The sequence below is a fragment of the Dioscorea cayenensis genome, chromosome 8 (genome assembly GCF_009730915.1).
Source record: "Dioscorea cayenensis subsp. rotundata cultivar TDr96_F1 chromosome 8, TDr96_F1_v2_PseudoChromosome.rev07_lg8_w22 25.fasta, whole genome shotgun sequence".
NCBI lineage: Eukaryota > Viridiplantae > Streptophyta > Magnoliopsida > Dioscoreales > Dioscoreaceae > Dioscorea > Dioscorea cayenensis.
The window spans coordinates 6,045,835-6,065,597 of record NC_052478.1 but is presented as its reverse complement, the minus strand read 5'-3'; the positions used below and the strand labels follow the sequence as shown (position 1 = coordinate 6,065,597).

The 19,763-nt window shown below is 37.7% G+C and overlaps 1 protein-coding gene across 1 annotated transcript; it reads right to left on the bottom strand.

Annotated features, from left to right (window-relative positions):
- Positions 1–12,536: 12,536 nt before the first annotated feature.
- Positions 12,537–15,392, bottom strand: LOC120266576 (probable disease resistance protein At5g63020). Its single transcript, XM_039274215.1, has one exon. The coding sequence runs from the start codon at positions 15,374–15,376 to the stop codon at positions 12,641–12,643; it is 2,736 nt and encodes a 911-aa protein (XP_039130149.1). The 5' UTR covers positions 15,377–15,392; the 3' UTR covers positions 12,537–12,640.
- Positions 15,393–19,763: the final 4,371 nt, after the last annotated feature.

The window sequence follows — 19,763 nt, the reverse complement described above, 5'->3', positions numbered from 1 at the left end:
ATCTTTTGATGTTCGTCTTGGTAACCCGAGGAGTGGGTTAATACCGGAGGCTGTATTACCGGGAGACCCAGTGCAAGGAGCAAGTTTGGATATTGACGACTAGTATCCGACCCCACAAGAAGCAATGGAAAAGCTTGACAAGTCCAGTAATGGGTGGTGGATGATTGTAACTCATCAGATAGGGCTCAACCATGGCTGTGGCCATGGTGGAACACTTGGAGGACCAACAAGTGAGATATATGCACATGACGTCTTGGATGGATAATGGTCGGAAGCAAACTGAGAAGATGCATGGAGGCCACGTGGAGGTTGGGTCTCACCCTCACTTTCCACATGGGGAGATGAACCAAAAGAAATAAATGGAGTTTCCCAAGAGCCGTCTAGTTATTGTGCAGCCACCACTCCACCTGATGTCATGATTGCACCATGTCAAAAAACAATGACTCCAATAGGGTTGATGTGATGAGAGATGGATGATCCTATTTTCAACCCCATCCAAAGTTGGGAAACTATGTGCAAGCAAGATGTTGGTGAATGTTCTCAATCTCCAAGGCAACAAAGGGGTTTTTTTGCTAGCTGTGGAGGATGAACATGTATGCGATCAGGAAGAGTCCCTGAGACCCTAGGCGTTGACATCTTTGCCCTTATTTTGGTGTCTTCTCAGTTCCCCATCCTTTGTGCTGGTGAGGTTGATGGGGGCATCGGATGATGGTGGACCAAGTGTTTGAAGCACTTGAGGTTGAGGGGACAGAGGATAGATCTAACCAAGAGATGGAGGACTCGGAGACTTTCGAGGGAGAAATAGATATGGTGCTTTTGACAATACCATGACAATATGACAAAAGAAGCTTTGGCTTGCATAAGACTTATACCCAGTTCAATGTCGCACAAAAAGGGAAGATTGGATGTGGATAGTGGTGGAAGTCAACCATCATTACCATGATCCTTTCCTTTCTCTTCCGTTTTGTTAATCTCTTAGTTTTTTTCTTTTTTCTTATTTTCTCTATTATTTATTATGAATCATATTAACATCATATGCTTGAATTGTAGATAAGCTTCAAGAGTGAACACTTTGAATAGAATTAAGCTTATTATGCATAAGCACAAGTTGAATATGATCTGCCTACTGGAATCTTGTGTTGATAAGGCCAGACTTACTCACTTTTGTAATCATTTTCATCTAACTAAAGTTGGCCTGCCATTGAGGCGGATGGGTATTCTGGTGGGATTATTTGCTTATGGCGCAAGAATATCGGTTCCGTCACGCCAATAGTGAAGTCCAAACTAGATTTACATCTGGTAATCACCCCTCAGGATTGGAGAACCTTGGTTTTTATTGCAATTTACAATGGCCACCACATTGCTATTTAGAGGCATATATGGAGAGAATTATCTGGTATGTCTTGTACTAATATGCCCTGGATTTTGATGGGTGACTTTAATACTATTGCTTCTTACATTGAACATAAGGGTGCCCCTTTCGGTATTATGCCAATAAGATGCATTTATTCTCTGATATTATTCTTAATAACTCCCTTTTGGATGTTGATTTTATCGGTCCCACTTTTTCTTGGTGTAATGGTCAAAGTGGATTGGCCAGGTGGTGTGCTTGTTTGGACCTATGTCTAGCTAATCCACAATGGTCAAGTCTTTAATTCGTCTTCGATAATGGATCTTACTAAAATTGCTTTTGATAACTCCCCTTTACTTTTGGTTGTGAATAATACTAATTGTTGTTCATGTAAGATTTTTGGTTTTGAGAATTATTAGCTTGAATATGCGGATTGGCTCTCCGTTGTTCATAATTCTCTTAATTTTCAATCGCACTCTTCTGTAGTGCATAATTTTGCTCACATTCTTTCTTGTATCAGAAAATCCTTGCTTGACAGGAATACTTCTTATTTGGGTGCTCTAGATAAGGTTATTAAAGATACTGAAATGGAACCTTAAGCCCTAGTGTCACACCTCAACCAGTGGACTCCGGGACTCAACAACTGTTGTGACAATTGGAGGAGGGATACCCACCCCACTCAACCCTCGAGTCGTCGCAAGGCTAATAAAATCCATGGAATGAGAAATGCTAAAGAGAATAGATAAATTAAGGAACACAAAGGTACACAAAGGAAGCAACAATATAATACTGTGATAGTAGAGTTCAAGAAATATACTGTTCACAGATACAACAAAACCTCCAAGAAACTAGATAATCAAACAAACCATACATACAGAGTTCAAACAGACTAGTGGATCCATGTTCTATTACAACATACTGATTCTAAAAAGATAAACATACAAGGTACAGGAAACAGATGAAGAAGAAGAGCTAGACAATGCCCAGCACACAACTATATAGCCACGCTATTGGCTGCTAGAGCTTAGGAAGAAAAAGAGGGGGTTAGTAGCCTAAGTCACTCAGTGAGTGAGTTAGTACAATTTAAAAAGTATATCAAACCAAGTAGAATAAACATCAATAATCAAGCTTTTGAATAAATACAAGAACTTTGATTAAAACAACAATTTGAATAATATATATATATATATATATATATATATATATATATATATATATATATATATATATATATGCGAACCCCATAACCATAATGCCTTTGCCTCAAATTAGGGGTTCAACTTCAAAAATCGTATTTAAGAATAATACAACTTTTTAAAACATCAAATTGCAAACTCACAATAAAAAATCTCAGTCTTTCCAAGAATATGCATAAACATTTCACAAGAATTCAACATAATAATCATGAAGTCTCAAATAAATAATATGCATCTCAAAAAAGCCGAAGAATGGTCTAGAAAACCCTCTAAACTATAGTTGTGGCCGCGGCTATGTTTAGAGCCATCAAGGCCCTCATGTCCTTGATGTTAACCCACTAGTTCCATATGGTGACTCTGGAATCTCGATGTATCATACAGTCAAAACTCTATGCACCACCTGATATGGATAAGCAAACCGGGTCCTCCACGACACCTCCAAAGAGTGGCCCATGGGGACCCCCTATTACAGCAGGTTGGTTACAACCCCATCACCATCAACCAACCATAGGTGTAATAAGAAATATCATCAAGACAATATAATCATTGGTCCTTGACCAGGACAATGCCCACATGTCGGGAATGTGCATCATTCCACATAAATGAAAATCACAAGTATTCCATGCTCAAGATTAACATACCTCACTTCAAATGCGATAAATCAATATACATATAAATCTTCATGCACATAAACACCAAATAGCAATACTCTTGCTCATAAATCAATGATATAGAGTTTCAACAAAACATTAATTCACAGCGGTAAAACCATGGAAACTTGTAATTAAAAATCATAAGATTTATAATTCTTATAACATTGTCTTTGATGTTTAAAATTTTTTTAAACTTTCTCAACTGCAAAGACATTTTTTAGGTTGATTTACTCATCCATAAGTATGGTATGATTAGCTTATGGAATTTGAGCACACCCTCTAACTATTCTTGTTTCTTTAAAGGGTTGTATGAAATTGTGAAATTGCCAATGTTATCAAAGATTGCTTGTGGTTACAATCTTTTGATCCCCTGTTGTTTTCCTTTTTATATGACCCTTGGTATTTTGAGCTTGTGACAACATTCAAACCGGTCTATCTTAATATGCACCTAGCATTTGAGAACATGTATGTTACTGATTTCATGCATGATAATGGCTGGGATAGCACCAGAATTTTTTAACCATGTTTAGCTCTGAAGGTAATCCTCATGTTTTAAGTTAAAAGGATTTCAACTCCGTCTTCATCTCAATGGATTTGGTACTTGGGTACTAATAGCAAGTCCTTATCTGCTGTTGTCTATGGACACTTCATTAGCAGACAAAAACATTCTGAGAGTTGGATTGGTCGGAGAAATTTGTGGAATCTCAAGATGGCACCCAGAGTTGAAATTTTCATTTGGCTACTTATGCATGGCAAGGTTAAAACATGTAATTATCTTCATGCCATTAATTTTGGTCCCAAGGAATTGTATTGTTTCTGTGGGCTAGTTGATGAGACCACATAACACATATTCAATACTGTTAGGAATTGCATTCCCACGGATGGTTGAGAGAGAAAGAACAAAGGCAAAAATCAATCACACAAAGACAAGATTTAAGTGGTTTGGCATGATTGGCTACATCCATGACTGCACTAGGGTTTTCTTTCAAAATCAGAAGCCTATTACATCTTACAAGGAACTACCTATGTATAGAAGAAATCTAAGGCATATCTAGAACAGAAATCTGAAGCATATCTGGAATAGGGTAAAGCATCTCTAAATCTTAAACTTATCCAAATCCTAAACATATTTGAATACAAATCCTATCCAGATACAATTTTACTAGATTATCAAACTATAATCCTAACCAGACATAAATTACCCTTGTATCCTACAGCGGGGCGTTGTCCCCACACACCCAATCTAAACCAATGCTCTCTCGTACCCCCCGCCAACTCAGCGTTGAGTTGGATCCACGCCTCAAGGGGTGTCACACAATCAGGGCTCCACATACCCAACAAATACATGTATACTAGCCCAAACAGTTTGGCATAATCTTACTACTCTAACTGGGCATACTTTTCAATTCAATAAAAGAATTTTGACTGGAATTTGGCTTGAAAATCAAAATTCTAATAGTTATGCTCTTAAGGCTTCAATTACTGCTACTGCCATTTGGAACCTTTGGAAAGCTAGATGTGATCAGATTTTTAAAAATAAGAAGCCTAATTATAATTGGTTAGTAAAAAAAGCAATTGACCATGTTCAGGAAATGAGGTGGCTCCAGTGGATCAAATGGGAAAGCGTTTTTACATCCTCAACAAACCAATTGGTGGTGCTATCTGCTTATACTCGAAAGTTGTTAGATCTAGAGGGGAGCATGAGTTAGTTAACCGAGTCCGCCTAGCCCGGCCCAACCAATAATGCCAAATCGCCGAGCCGATTCAGCCCAGGGGAGCCCCAAAACCGGCGAGCCAGGCGGAACCCGCTGGTTCACTGGCCGGCCCACCGGTTTTTATTTATTTATTTATTTAAATTATAAAATATCATTTAAAATATATAAATATGTGAAAAAAATCACAAAATAAAGTCTTTTAATAAAGAAAAAATGTTACTCAAAAGTTTATTGGTGTATTGGTTAAAGTCATGCTGTCATAAGTGTTTTGTTGCTTTGAAGTTATGAGTTAAAATCTTGTTGGCTGCTATTTTCTTTTATCCATATCGTGAATTAAATTTTTAAACATTTAAAATTATATAAGATAATTCAAAAAAATCAAACTAATTAAATATTTTTAATAATGTTTTCAAAATTGGATATTAATAGACATGAGATTAATCTATTGACCATGTAAAATGCAATGAGAAGATGGTTGAGTGAGAAAGTTTTACTTGTTTAATGTTGTTAAAATTCAGATTAGCTAGTAGTGTGAGCCCCACACCAGTAAAGATTGGCTAACCATGCCTTACATGCTTTTTCACATGCCATGCTTGCTTTTTCCCATACCATTCCATGCTCTCCCTCTCCTTAGGCCTCACCATAAGCCATTCCTTGGCATACGAAAGGTGAGAGGATCCAAGCTTTAAAGAGGCCAAGGTTTTCTTTTTCTTCTTCTTCTTCTTCTGTACCTTGCTTCTGTTAGGATTATACCCTCGAATGTCAACGAGGATACTTGTATAAGGGCATTTCATTTATATTATACATTGTTATTATTATTAATAGGCATTTATTTTGATGTTCAAATAAATCTTGTGATGGCATTATAATTAGTTTTAAATATCATAGTCCATGTGTATTAAGTTAAACGTTCTACTCTTTATGGGATAAAAAGGAGAGCACTAGAAGGGTTTGGTACTTATACACTTAAATAATTCACAAATCAGAGAATCTTTAATTGGACGTTAAAGATTTATAAAGATTTGTGTGACATATACTTTGACGAAGAGTGTTAGTTGAACACTATGGAATAGAGGGAACATATGTCATAAATACATCACTGGAATTGGTGTATTCGAACATGACTCACAATAATCCAATCACATGGGTTTTACTTTTATATAGTCCATGATTGGGATTACTGGTTATGATCATATGAGTGGATCTTAGACCTAAGATATCATAATCACAATGTACCTGTGACGCCTAGTCTGTTACTAGAGTTGTTAGGCCCAGTTTACCTTTTGGTAGGGCTGACCTCGAGATGTGACTATGTCAGACAAGTAGCAGTTGTGAGTGATCACCAAGAAAGAAATCTTTTTCTCAGAAGTAAACGAGCTAGTATACTATGTGATTATAAGTATGTGAGATTAGAAGATCTTGTCAAAGGCAGTCGAACTAATCGTGTGGGACACGAAGGGTAGTTTAGTAATCTCACTCTACTATAGTTGTTTGCATGTGATCGAGTTCAATGAGTTTGACAATTACCATGGTTTTCACTCTGTTGGGATATAATAACGAAGGGTTTACACACATATGGTAATCATAATCGAAAATGTTTGTAATGATCTAACTAATTCTTATTCAATTGGGTTCCAACGTGGGGCCACGGAGTTGGCTAGGTATCACCCACGTCCTTCGGTATCCTCCCATTACCAATCAGAATGAACCTAGGGAGTCACGCTTAAAAGAATAAAAAATCAGTGTCATTTTAAGTGCAGCGGTAAATTTGTCAATTTACAGTTTTATTTCATGGGATAAGTGAAATTGTAAATTATTCTAGGGTTTTTGTTTTAAGTTTAAATTTTGATTTAAATTCGATGGAGTTGAATAGATAATCAAAATTATAAGGACTCAAAGACAAAAGTGGTTTTAGTTACATTAGAACTCATATTTCGGATAGAACTTCTATGATAATATTTATCATATTATGAAAGTTCATATTTTGAATAGGACTCATAATTGAATAATGTTTATAATATTATGAAAGTTTATATTTCGAATAGGACTCATAATTTAATAATGTTTATCACGTTTTATGAAGTCTCTAACCCTAGAATCAATCAATTAATTCTCTAGTGAAAAAAATCCCCAAGCTCTCTCTTCCTCTATAACCCTAGCCACTATTTTTAGAAGAAAAAGATATTGTTTCTTAATTCTAGCGTGTAATCTAGAGGTGTGGGACTTTCATTCAGTGCTAGGAGATCTACGACAATCCGAAAGACAAATTTGGCACATCAAAGAAAAGGCTTTCAAATTTAAGAGGTAATTTTCTAGGTCTTTTAATTAAAACAATTAGAACATATCACAAATTTATTATTGCTTATGCATGCCTTTAATGATATTATTTGATTTTTGCATAATACCTTACAGCTTTAACCTTGGAGAACTTGATAAGTTGCAGGTTAGAGAGGGAGCTCTAGAGTTGAGTGACATATTCTCTAGCTTTATTGGGTAAGCAAGCTCTCATTTGGCTTTTAGCTGAAATCTTCTCCTTAGATGTTTATTCAAGCATGTTTGTATGGCTTCCTTGTATTGACATCATGTCTTCTTTAACCTAGTAGCTACCTTGCTTTGAGTAAGAAATGCATAGGATGCTCTTATTGGTTCATGCCAGTGTCGGTGTAGTCAAAATGCTTAGTGGGTCTTTTTGACTTTGAGCAAGTAGATTTGGCTATGCTATTGATAGGGCTTTGAAGAAGGATTGTCTAGCCTGTGGGAGTGAGTTGGAGTGGAGCTTTTCCAGGTAAGTAATTCCACATTTAGTTTCAACTATATTTTGTCATACATGTTTATAAATTTCAGTTATATGTGTATTTTAATTATCTACTTTTGTGTTAATTGCCACCTACTTGATCAAAAATCATTTAAGGCTTTGATAAATCGAATCTTGTGAACTTTGAGGTTATCTTCATTTCACAAGTGAGAGCTTGGTTATTGCTATTGTTGAAAAGTTCTTTTCAATTATTTTACATTGGAAATCCTATCAGTTTCTTAAAATATTGACATGGGTTAGAAATGGTTTCTATTAAATTTTTCACACTTGAATAAGCAACCAACTGCACAATTTCATACATTTTATTTATTTATTTATTTAATTGATTACTTGTTATTTATTATTTATTTAATTATTCGTTGTTTTGAAATACTGGTTAGTTCTTAAAAGTGGGATCTTGCAAGAATTATTGCTATGCATAAGTTAGTCTCCAATTATAATTATGTCCTAACCCAGTCAATAGGGGTCAATATTGACCATGTCGACATGAACTTTGTAACTGAGACTATAGTTTCATGTCGCACCGTCAGCAAGATAATAGCGTTTTAAATTTCTGACTCGAGCCACCGAGGTAAAACAAATAGGTTATGATATTCTGACTCGGGTGCTGCTGAGGTAAAATAAATGACCGTAGTGAATTGGAGACACTTAAACGATTGGAAAACCCCCTTTTTTGTTAAATATTTATAGATCCATGTATTTGGGTTTTGTTGATGTTTTGTACTCAAGATTTAGCTTTGTATATATATGCATGGTTCAGATTTTTGCAACATGATGCTACTTTAAATCTTTAAACTCTGTTAATATGTATTTTGGTTTTTAGTGGATTACTTACTGGGTTTTTTGAAGCTCATCAAGTTGTTGATATTTATTTTTTATCAGGAGTAGGGTTTTGCAAGGGTCAGCTTAGTCGGGTCGTCAGGTAGCGCATGTTCCTTTTTGGTTGGTGTGTGGTTATAGTTGTTGTAGTAGTTTGCCTTTGTTTTAGACCATGTCTTGTACTAACACTCTAAGCTCCTATTTGTAAAAACTTTTATAGAGCTAAAGTTAAATTTAGCCAATCTTCGTAGATGCTCCCGAAGAGCTGTCACTTTTTTAGCCATAAGAAACGCCCCATAGCCCACATGAGTTCGTTCCCCCCCACCATTGATGAACTAAATCCTAGAAAACATCTGTAGTAGATCATGCTAATTCGTAGTGGAAGGGTCTTGAATTGGAGTTCCAGTCTGGTTGGCACATGATCAGACCCCAGTCCAGGAAGTCAATTTTGAGTAATCTTGGGAAAGTGAGCCACCCAAATCATTGTTAACTAAGAAACAATCTAGTTTCACCAAAATCTTGTTCTCTTGCCCATTTGTCCAGGTAAATCTTCTACCAATGGCGAGTGGTTCCAATAGTACCAGGTCCCTGCATAAAATCATTAGCCTTTTGAATGTCCATCAGATTATGGACCCCTAAAATTTTATCTTCTAGGGCAAATATTGCATTGAAGTCACCACAAACAACCCATGGGCAGTGCGATGGCCCCCTACTTGCCCGAAGCTCCTCCCAAAAAGCTTGCTTTAAGGTCCTCACGTTAGAACCGTACACCACAGTGCAACGCCAGTAAAGTTATATTTCTTGGAAGAGAATTCAACAGTTAAACTAAACTCTCCCAACTTTTCAAATTTTCCATGGATGTCGTGATTTCTTCAAGTTTCCACTCTTGTAAACAACAAACTTCGGCAAAATGCAAATTTAAAAAGTCCTTAACCAGAAACCGATTAGCCGGTCTTCCTCGTCCTCTAACATTCCAAGTGACAATTTTTTATAAAAACAGTTAGAACTCGCATACCTCTGAAGAGGTCGCCGCCAACCCCCTAGAAGGGGCAGCACGTCTCTTTTCTAGCATACGAATATAGGTAATACAATCATGCACAAATTCAGAAAAATTAATGCCACATACATTATAATAGCTTGAAATTTGTGCATCAAACCAATCAGAGAAAAGGAGAGGTTTGGAGGTTGTACCTTCCAAGTTATCTCTCTTCAAAACTTTCTTTTTGGCAGACTTAAGGGGCTCATCAAGAAACCCAGCGTCCTCATTTAATCTTAAAGAAGGTTTTTTAGGCCTTTCACTTCTTCTACTTCCCTGTGGTTGCTCTAAAGTTGTCGACTCAGTACCATCATATAAGTTTGGTAAAAGAACTAGGAGGTTTCTTTCAAATTTGGAAATCGAATCATCAAAATCAGACACAATGTTAAGCGATGTTTTATCAACAAATTGATTTTCAATGCCCTCGGAGTACTTAGCAATGAAAGCAGCACTGTCGACCCCTAACGATGAATCAACATTGGCTGGAATCATGGCCTAAATGCCTGTTATGAAATACCATAGGTATATAAGTCTCCGATTTCTTCAAGTGTCCACTCATCAACCCCTACTCATTCTGCATAGATGACTGTGGTAAAAACAGCATATTCGGGCCAATATCTGGCCCATTCTGTAGCCCAAGAGTCTCACTGTTTGCAGGCCCAGTGATTGGCCCAAGATCAGGCCTCACTTCTGGCCCAGACCCAGTACACGCCGAAGAGGTCTCAATAGCAGAATTCAAAATCTCCCTATTTTGGCCCAAACTCTGGCCCAAAGGCTGCTCAACTTCACACATAAGCAACGGGTCCACACTACCAAAAGTTGGCTCAAGGCCCATTCACAAACCCAACCTAATATCTGAGTCCAGAGGATCAGTCAAAGGGCATGATATCTCCACCTTACGTGCTGCCAAATCAGAGTGACAACTATCCTCTTTACGTCTAATTACCACCTTACATTCCCCAACCTAGGACGCTTCAAACTTGCCACATGTCGTAACCTTGGAGCTCTCTGCATTTAGCATCCAGATGTGCAACTAGTCAACAGGTTGAGGCCTCAAGCCCAACCCTCTCGACATGTCCCTTCTCAGCTTGGGAGACCGAGCCCTCTCCCGACCACCGGTCCATCTCCAGACGCCAAAGTGACTATTGGTCTATTTTACGGACGACCGTGAGCAAGGTACAGTCCTAAGTCTGCCAACGTGGGAGTAAGGCTCAAGCACCGTCAGTAAGGCCCTTTCTCCGCCATTATGGGAGATCCGCTTGACCACCGCCAACAACGTCACCTTTACTTTCTCCGACAAATCCTTTGGTTGCAAACCAACAAGGCTCCTCACGCCACCAACTTCGTCGTCTCCTGAACACGAGCCGCGGACCATTATCCCACTCTCATTTGAAGGTAGCTGAGAAACATGGGCCTTGAGCTTCCCTTTCTCCTCCCTCGAGAGCTCATGCTTGAAACAATGCTCCACAAGGTGTCCCTCAACTGCTATGGCCCACATCCGGTAGCAAATAGGGACCCAGCTCCCGCTTAAACACCGAAAATAAGCTACGGTCCGAGGTGATAAGTACAAGACATTTTCTCATCCCCAGACTGGCATTCACCATCATCAGAAGAGAAGCTCCGGGCCATCATCGCACTAGTGCTGTAACGAATCTTTTATGAGGTACCGTCGCCTATGACAGTGTCACCAACTCCCCGCCTGCCAAACCACCCATGCAACGGGAGGTTCCATACAAGCATCCACTGCCCTCCCCGGATGCCTTCCCATTAGCACCCAACTCCGCCAACCATTGAGCAATTTTCAGGTCATAGGGGTCGTCCTTCATTGACACATCAAAATTGCCAAGCTTACAGACCTCCTTAACTTCTTCTCTGCTCGCAAAAGGCACCAAAAAAGTATATTCATTCACCAGAGTAATGGGCCCAGCTAGCTGTTTGTTGATCAAAGAGGAAGCAATCTCCAGAACACTAGACTAGTTGAAGAAGGACAGAATGGCCACTTTAGCTAGATCCTCCTGGGTTGCAGAAAATCTCCGAAGAGAGAGACAATGAAAGGGACACTCGACCTAGCTTTTATAAATATGATGAATCAGTCATCATCACCTGATTCTCAGCATCAAGTTGCACAAGTGATCCCACTGTCACTCGTTTAAATCTAACATGGAGCCGCTTGCAGTGAGGACTCTGTTTCAAATCCACCTGACACCTAGCCACCAGATGTCCGACGCCCAGGCATCTGAGACACACACCACTTGGTGCCTATATTCCGCCGTCATGTGGGATGATCGGAAGCATCGTTCACAAGTTGACTCTTTTGGCGAACATGGCTGTTTGGAATCAATTAGTTTCGATCCCCCACGCTGAAGATTCAAAGGCCTCTCGACGACCTCCGCGCTACCCACCACCATCAACACCGCCACCAGAATCCCGCCAGAGATCTTGGAGAAGACTCGTCTTGCTCCACTCACTTCAATCTCAATCCATTATCCTACACATGACTTATACACAATTCTTATATATATAATGAGAGAGAGTTTGTGTCAATATGTGTGTGACTCATTGCTAAATCACTAACTATTAAAAAAATAGTAATAAAATAAAGTAGTTTAAAAAAATAGGGAAAGTACAAAAAAAACCCTTGTGGTTTCCAAGATTTGCAAAATAAGGAATGTGGTTTTTTTCCGATTTTATGATGTGTGGTTCTCAGATTTGCAAAAAGAAGAAAAATCATTAACGGTGTAAATTTTGTCATTTTTTATAGAGGCAAAATCATTCATTCATGTAAAAAACAGCCACATGGCATAAAAAAAAATGACTTTTCAACATGATTTTGTTTAATTTTTTGGAATTTAAGTTTTCTCAAAAACCAAAAGAGTTTTTTTTTATACTTTTCCCAAAAAAATATTTGACCTATCTACAAGAACCTGACATTTTATCGGGGTCAGAATCACATAAGGAGCATTTGTCATTAAAGAGGTAAACAAAACCAATATAATTTATAGGGTTACATGAAGTAAAACAGAAATGCTATTGTGACACAGCTATATAAATCGTCTTAAACAATAGTACGCACTAAATGGGAGAAGTGATCCTTGTGTGCCCAATCGATGTTGTCCCACATGGTGGATGAGACATCTATGCTCTCTAGGTTCTTAGCACTGTCTAATCCAAGTGGGAGCTTTCTCAACTTGTCACAACCTTCAAATGTAATCAATTCAATAGAAGGAAGGGATAGTTCTCCCTCGCATATGCATTCCAAATTTGGATTATCCGTAAGATACAATAAGTTGAGACTCTTGAAAAGGTTACCTTCTTCTTCAATCACCTTTGTAGCATCATCACCAGTTTTAATAATACTCTCCAGTTTATCACATTGTGATATAGTGAGTTGTTTAAGACGTGGTAGGTGAGCAGTCCAGCACAAGCTAGTCAAGCTATTGCAGTTAATGATAAATAAGTAAACCAGCCCGGGGAGAAAAAATTGTGTTTCCAAGTCCTTCCAAATGACATTCTTTAGATGAGGGAGATCATCTAAATATAATTCATTCAAATGAGAGAGGCACCAAGAACTGTCATTTTCTGTTGTCATTACCAATTCCTGTAAGCTTTCGATATTGGAAATAGTCAATTCATGAAGGTTTGTCATGCTGTTGCTTCCAAGATGTAAGGGAGATATGCTGATAGAAGTAAAATCTGATTCATCATCCAAGCAGCACAAACGAAGTCTCCTTTTTGGAACAGGACGGAGCCTTTCCAATAATGTAGAACTGGCTTTTATGTTAATCCCCACTCCTTTCAATTCTTTTAAGATCAGCAACTCATCCACATGCCTTTCTTCAAGGTAGACGTCACCAGTGTAAAATAGATCCAATACTCGCAACTTTGTTAGCCTTGCTATCAGCCCATAAGGAATCTTTGCCTCAGACAAATCGAAAATATATAGATACTTCAAGTTCTTCAAATCACCCAAAGCAGTGGGTAAAGATCTGAGATTTCTTGGTAACTGGAGATATTCCAACCCATTAAGTCCACCAATCTCTTCAGGTACAATTTCGATACTAGCATGACTTAGATCCAAATACTTGAGGCAACGCATTTTTGTAAAGAATTCAGGAGTAATAAGATATTCTCTAGTATCTGCGGAGAGAATCAATGTTTTGAGCTTATGGAAATTAATAAATCCATCCAACGCTTTCATATTGTTAACTGAAATGTTAATCACTTCCCCATTGATGACATCTTCTGGTAATCTTTCTAAGTTAGAGTTTGGTTGCACCAACCATCCTTGCTTGTTTCTCCCACAATCTGAAGTTATCCATAAGGCAAGATCTCTGATCACATCATGAAGCTTCACATAGCTCTCTTCATGTAACCAAGGTAGGGCAACTGTTTCTAGTAAGCATGCTCCTTTCAGGTTTCCAATGATGATCCCACCTTTGTTGTAAGCTTCACTAAGGTCATCAAAATCATCTAACAAACCATGCCCCATCCAACATTGTATGAGATCATCAATAGCTATGGCCACATCCTCACCCCATAAGGAACAATACAAGAAGCATTGTCTCAAAATATCACTCTCCAAATTGTCATAACTGATCTTCAAAATAGGAAAGAAGTCAGATTCCTTCCTCATACCTGGAATGCTTGGATACTTTGATTTCCTCATCATGTTGCCCACATACTCCCATTCTTGTGCTGTCTTCTTGGTGCGCATGGCTTTCCCAACTGTGACAAGAGCAAGTGGCAAACCAGCACATTCCATCACAACACCCTCTGCATGCTGTTGAATTAGATTATCGGATGCAATGAGTTCTTCACCGGCTTTGGCTTTGAACAAACCCCATGCAGCATCATGATCCAAGCATTGTATTTTGATCGTCTTATTGGCCTCCATGTCACCACAAACATTCTCCAAGCGCGTTGTGAACACCACCATCCTCTTGTGCTTGTCTTGATCATGATGCATTTTAGGATGAGGTACCCCAATCTTCTCGAGATCATGTTCACTCCAGAGATCATCCAGCAATAGCAGGAAACTCTTCATTTTCAGAAAATCATGGATTGCATCAGCATCTTCATTGGTAGATGGCAATCCCAAATTCTTGGCTATATCGGATCGAATCTTTACATAGCTGTATTGTTGAGAAACCACAACCCAAATGACATGATCAAACATGCCATCTTTTGAGCGATAGAATTCATTGTTGATGCTCCTCAAGAGTGTGGTTTTGCCGACCCCTCCCATGCCCCATATCCCAATGATCCCAGTCATGTTTTCTATGAGATATTGGTATATTGTCTCAAGGTTTGAATTTTCATTTGAGACCATTATTGAAGGAGTTGGCAACTCTCTTGCAGGACCCGGAGGCAATTTCTTGGCCACAACATCGAACTTCGCTGCTTTGTCAAGTAGTTCCACCATTTCTTCCTTCTTCTTGAAAGCTCGCCTGCCAAGCTTGTAATTTGAAACGATATTGAGTGAAGGCATTGCGATGCAGTTTGTTCTGTGATCATATGCTTGCTTGATGGCAGTCACTTCAAGCTCAACGGCGTCCACCTTTTGAAGCCAAAACTCTACTGTTGGGGAGCGAGTTTTGCCTTCTAGCTCGGCAGTTTGGATGTTTTGCTTTGTGCTCGCCCTCGTGATTCTCAATTCATCCATGGCATCAGTAATGGCCTTCACATTGTTGCTAAGAAAGAACAAGTACTTGAATTGGCGTGAGATGGGATTCACCAGATAAGGAGCCACAAAACTTGCCACAGGCCTCACGAGATCGATGACACCAGCCATATCTGAATGCTAAGCATCAAATGAGAATATTATTAATTAGCATTTTTAACCAAAAGATCACTCGTCAATTAATTAAATAAATATCAAAACCAATACACAAGTGGAAAAATTCTTTTAATCTTTTATCAAAAAAAAAAAAATTCTTTCAATCATCATCAACTTTAACTTTAGATTCAAAAAAAAAAACTTTAACTTTAGATTTTTTTCAAAAAAAAACTTTAACTTTAGATTTTAATAATTGTATTAATTAGAAGTATATATATATATATATAAGATGACTAAGGGTGATAGGTCATATCAGACAATGGATGGTGTTTGTGAAGGTTACGGTGATTGAAAAATACAATGCAATTATTATTATTATTATTAGATTTTAACTTTAGACAAGGGTGATTGAAAAATTAACTTTAGATTTTAATAATTTATCAAGGGTGATAGGAACCTCATCGCCACCGTAACTTTAGATTTTAATTCCAAACTATTATTTATAATAAAAAGTCTAAAATAAATAAATAAATAATAATAATAATAATATTATTATTATTATTATTATTATTATGTCTTTTTGACAATCCCTGTTTGTCGTCTATTAATCAAATAAATAAATAAATAAATAATAATAATAAACCTTAACTAGATAAAAGCAATAAAAAATTATTTAAATTTCAGTATCAACAAGTTTCATTATCACCTATGATTAAAAATTTTTAATTTCTATATTAATAGTACATTCTAGTAAGTTCAACTTCATCTTTTGAAGAACCAACTCTACATTCCAATTAATTAGTCCGTACCAATTATGTGTATATTGTGATAAACACTCTTAAATAAGGTAAGTATTATCAATTATATAGAAATTAAAGTGTGATTTCAGAAACTTCACAATTAAAAAATTAATTAAAATTATGCATCATCTCAAACGATGCGAAATACTTTATATTTCATAAAAAACATAATATGTGTGAGAAAGTAAAACATGGCCTAATTAATCAGAGCTTGCACAAACTATATGATAGATGCTCAAATCTAACGGTAAATAATAATTTAAAATAATATGAATTAAAAAAACGAAGTCAAGAAAACTCACATGAAACACTCAAAGCACCAAAACACAGGTCGTAAATAATGTAAGGAGAAAGTCATCCGAACCTCTTTTTATATTAGTTCTTGCTGACACGCTTTGCGTGATGATTAAAAAAAACAGTATGTCTTCTTTTAGAAAGCCAAAAAAACCTTTAAAAAAAGAAGCACAGTAAAGGAACAACATCATCTTTGTTTTCTATTATTGGGAATTATTCCTCGGGCATCCTTTCACTGTTGATAGCCATGAGGCTATGCTTTTAAAAAAGAACAATAATACATGCACTTCCAAATCGGTAATTTATTTAGTATATATATATATATATATATATTATTGTAACTTTGTAAGGGTTAAAAAAATGATAACCACATAGAAGTTATTTTAAGTGTCCAAAGGAAGTTAGAAAATATATTCTATGTATATTGTTCGGCGAAATTTGGAGTTTTTAAAGCCCACATGTGGAGGAAATTAGTATGGTGTCGCCTTCAAAGGAGGTTCTCGAACAGGACGCAGGCTAGGGGGTTATTTGGAGATGCTTTGAAGAGATTTTTTCATTTCCTCTCTTTTGTATTTGTTGTTGTTGGTTATCCACAGCTAATGATTTTTATGTTCTTCTGTTGTTTGTTTTTCACCTATTTGGTGGTGAAGTTATTATATTTTCTCCAGTTTAATAAATATTGTTTAGCTATTTTTTTTTAAAAATAATAATAATAATAATAATAATAATAATAATAAATTTTAGAGTTATATATACTCGAACAAAAATAAATAAATAATTAAATTGGTTGTCATTCTCTAAACTTTTGCTTATTAGTAGTTTGGAATATGCTGGGGTGCAACAAATAAAAAGTTCAAATGTTGATCAAATTCATTCAACCAAAATAATGAATAAGGGATATCTATTATACTAGTACTACAACAACAATAATAATAATAATGATAGATGACGACGATGATGATGAGATATAATGCTATTCACCTTAATTTTTTATATTAGTTGTAATTAATTATTTATCTTTTATAGATGTCTGAATATAAATTATTAGAAATATTTATTTAAATAATTGAATCTTATAAATGCAACACCATTTGCAAACATCCATAAACACTTTGGATTGAATGGACAATAAAATCTCCAAATTCTTTTGAAAGAATATTTTGACATGATTGTTATATCATATTTTATTGCGAATTATTGGTGGACCCACCATTTATTTCCAAAATGAATTGATCAAGTGGAGGAATGAGTTGTCATCTCAAACATTGGTTTTCCTTCCAACAGTGAGTGGAGGAATGAGGTGGATATTGAACTTTATTTGCGAGGTATGGATTTCCACCAATATTAATTCAAATATATTTTAATTTTCAATATAATGTTTATTTAAGTTATAATCACCAAAATAATTCAGGTACTTTTCTCTCTCTTGTTTTTTGGTCTATCTACTCAGAAATGTTCTCAACTAATCTCTCTACTTTTAAAAATGTGCTCACTTAGTTAAAAATATTCACAACCAGTCCTTTTACTTTTAAAAATATGCCATTTAGAGGGACTAAGTGAGCACATTTCTAAAAGTAGAGGGACTGGTTGGGAGCAATTTTTAGCTAAGTGGGCATATTTTTCAAAAGTAAAGGGACTAGTCAGGAGCATTTCTAAGTAGAGGGACCAAAAAAAAAAGAGAGAAAAATAGAGGGACCAACTAAAATATTATACCTTTATTTAATAATATATGTTATAAATGATTCAATATATTCTAGCAGGATTTTTCTCAGACGTGGTACTCAAGACTACGCAAAATAAGGCCATTGTTGGGTTCTCAGACAAGGTTAGGACGGCCCGGCTCGCTCATGGGCATTTGATGATTCTGTCAGTCTTGGCGGCCCGGCCTATTCAAGGTCCCAAGGTCCCCTTCATTATTAATGGTGTGATATCCAAACATGCCATTCAAGTTCCCCTTAATATTATTATGTTCTGTCGATGCTAAAAAAGGTGTGGTTTGGTATCATTTTTATTTGTTTATTATTTATTTTTATTTCAATTTTATTTTGTTGTTAATTTGATTTTATTTTGTTGTCAATTCTTTTAAAAACAATAGCATTTTTTTTTAAGGTCCACATGCATTAAAAAGAAAAAAGAAATAACAAAAGTCAGACCAGTCGGTCAGATACAACTAACAGAACACAAAAGCCCGCTAGAAGTGGGTACAAAACATGCCAGACCCACACCAGAGTGGCCAGAACCCACACAGGTGAGCACTACCCCAACCCCTAAACTGAGTCCCCTCCACCTGGAGCAGCTCCACCAGTGGAATCCTCATGCTGCCCAGAGATCACCAAGCTGCGACGGAGAGTAGAAGTATGCTCACCAAAACTCGCCTGCTGGGAAGGAGGGGCTTCGCGAAGCTCGTCGCGAGTACATTTCTTCTTCACCGACCGAGGAGGTTCTAGAACAAAACCCGCATCCTCCGTCCACCTGGAGGACGGTTTTTTCTTTCGTTCACTTCTTCTGGCTCCCGGTGGTTGGGGATGTGATCTCTAACAGGCTCTGACCGGAGACCAGGCAAAAGAGATCTGATAGTCTTCTCAAATTCGGATTCCGATACTTCTGAGTCATAGTCGACCTCAGGGAGACCCTCCTCTGTAACAGAGTCTCCAAGTGAATGTTCTCTGGGAAGGCCACCATCCATGTCCCACGAGGACACCACCTGGGGGCGGGTACCATCGTGTCAGGGGCCGCCGAAGTGGTGGGTGGAGGGATAGCTGATCCCACAGACGGGACCAGAGACCACAATCCAGCAATGAACTGCCAAAAATAGCCATTGGGGGGAGCAACAGAAAGGAGCTTCGAAGCTATGCCCAATTCATCCCCTAGTACCCCTAAGAAAAGATCCTCAGCAGGGTCCCCAGGTCGGGTTGCGTTACCACTCTCCGCACCAAGAACTTCTACAGCCACTTCCTTTGTCAAAAGGCCGCCACCCATTTGCTCTCCAGCCACATGCAAAGGCTGCTCACCCAACAACACGGAGGCCACATCGTAAACAGGCCGTACCAGGGGCCCACTACTGACCAAAGTGGGCTCGATTTGACCAACATTCAGTCGGCTAGCTTTAATGCTATCCACATCCAATTCTAGCCTAGCATAGGAGGGAAGGCCCACAGAAGTTGAGATCCTCTCCTGAAATGGGCCGAGAATTCCATCCTGGGCCGTCTCCACCACATCCAAGACAAGTGCAGCCATTCTATTAGCACCCTCTCCTATCTCATGTGCCTCGGCGTCACTAGTACGAGGTACCATGGCCTCAGACGCGT

Coding starts and splice junctions, on each gene's coding strand:
- LOC120266576 (XM_039274215.1), bottom strand. CDS start 15,376: ATGGCTGGTGTCATCGATCTCGTGAGGCCTGTGGCAAGTTTTGTGGCT.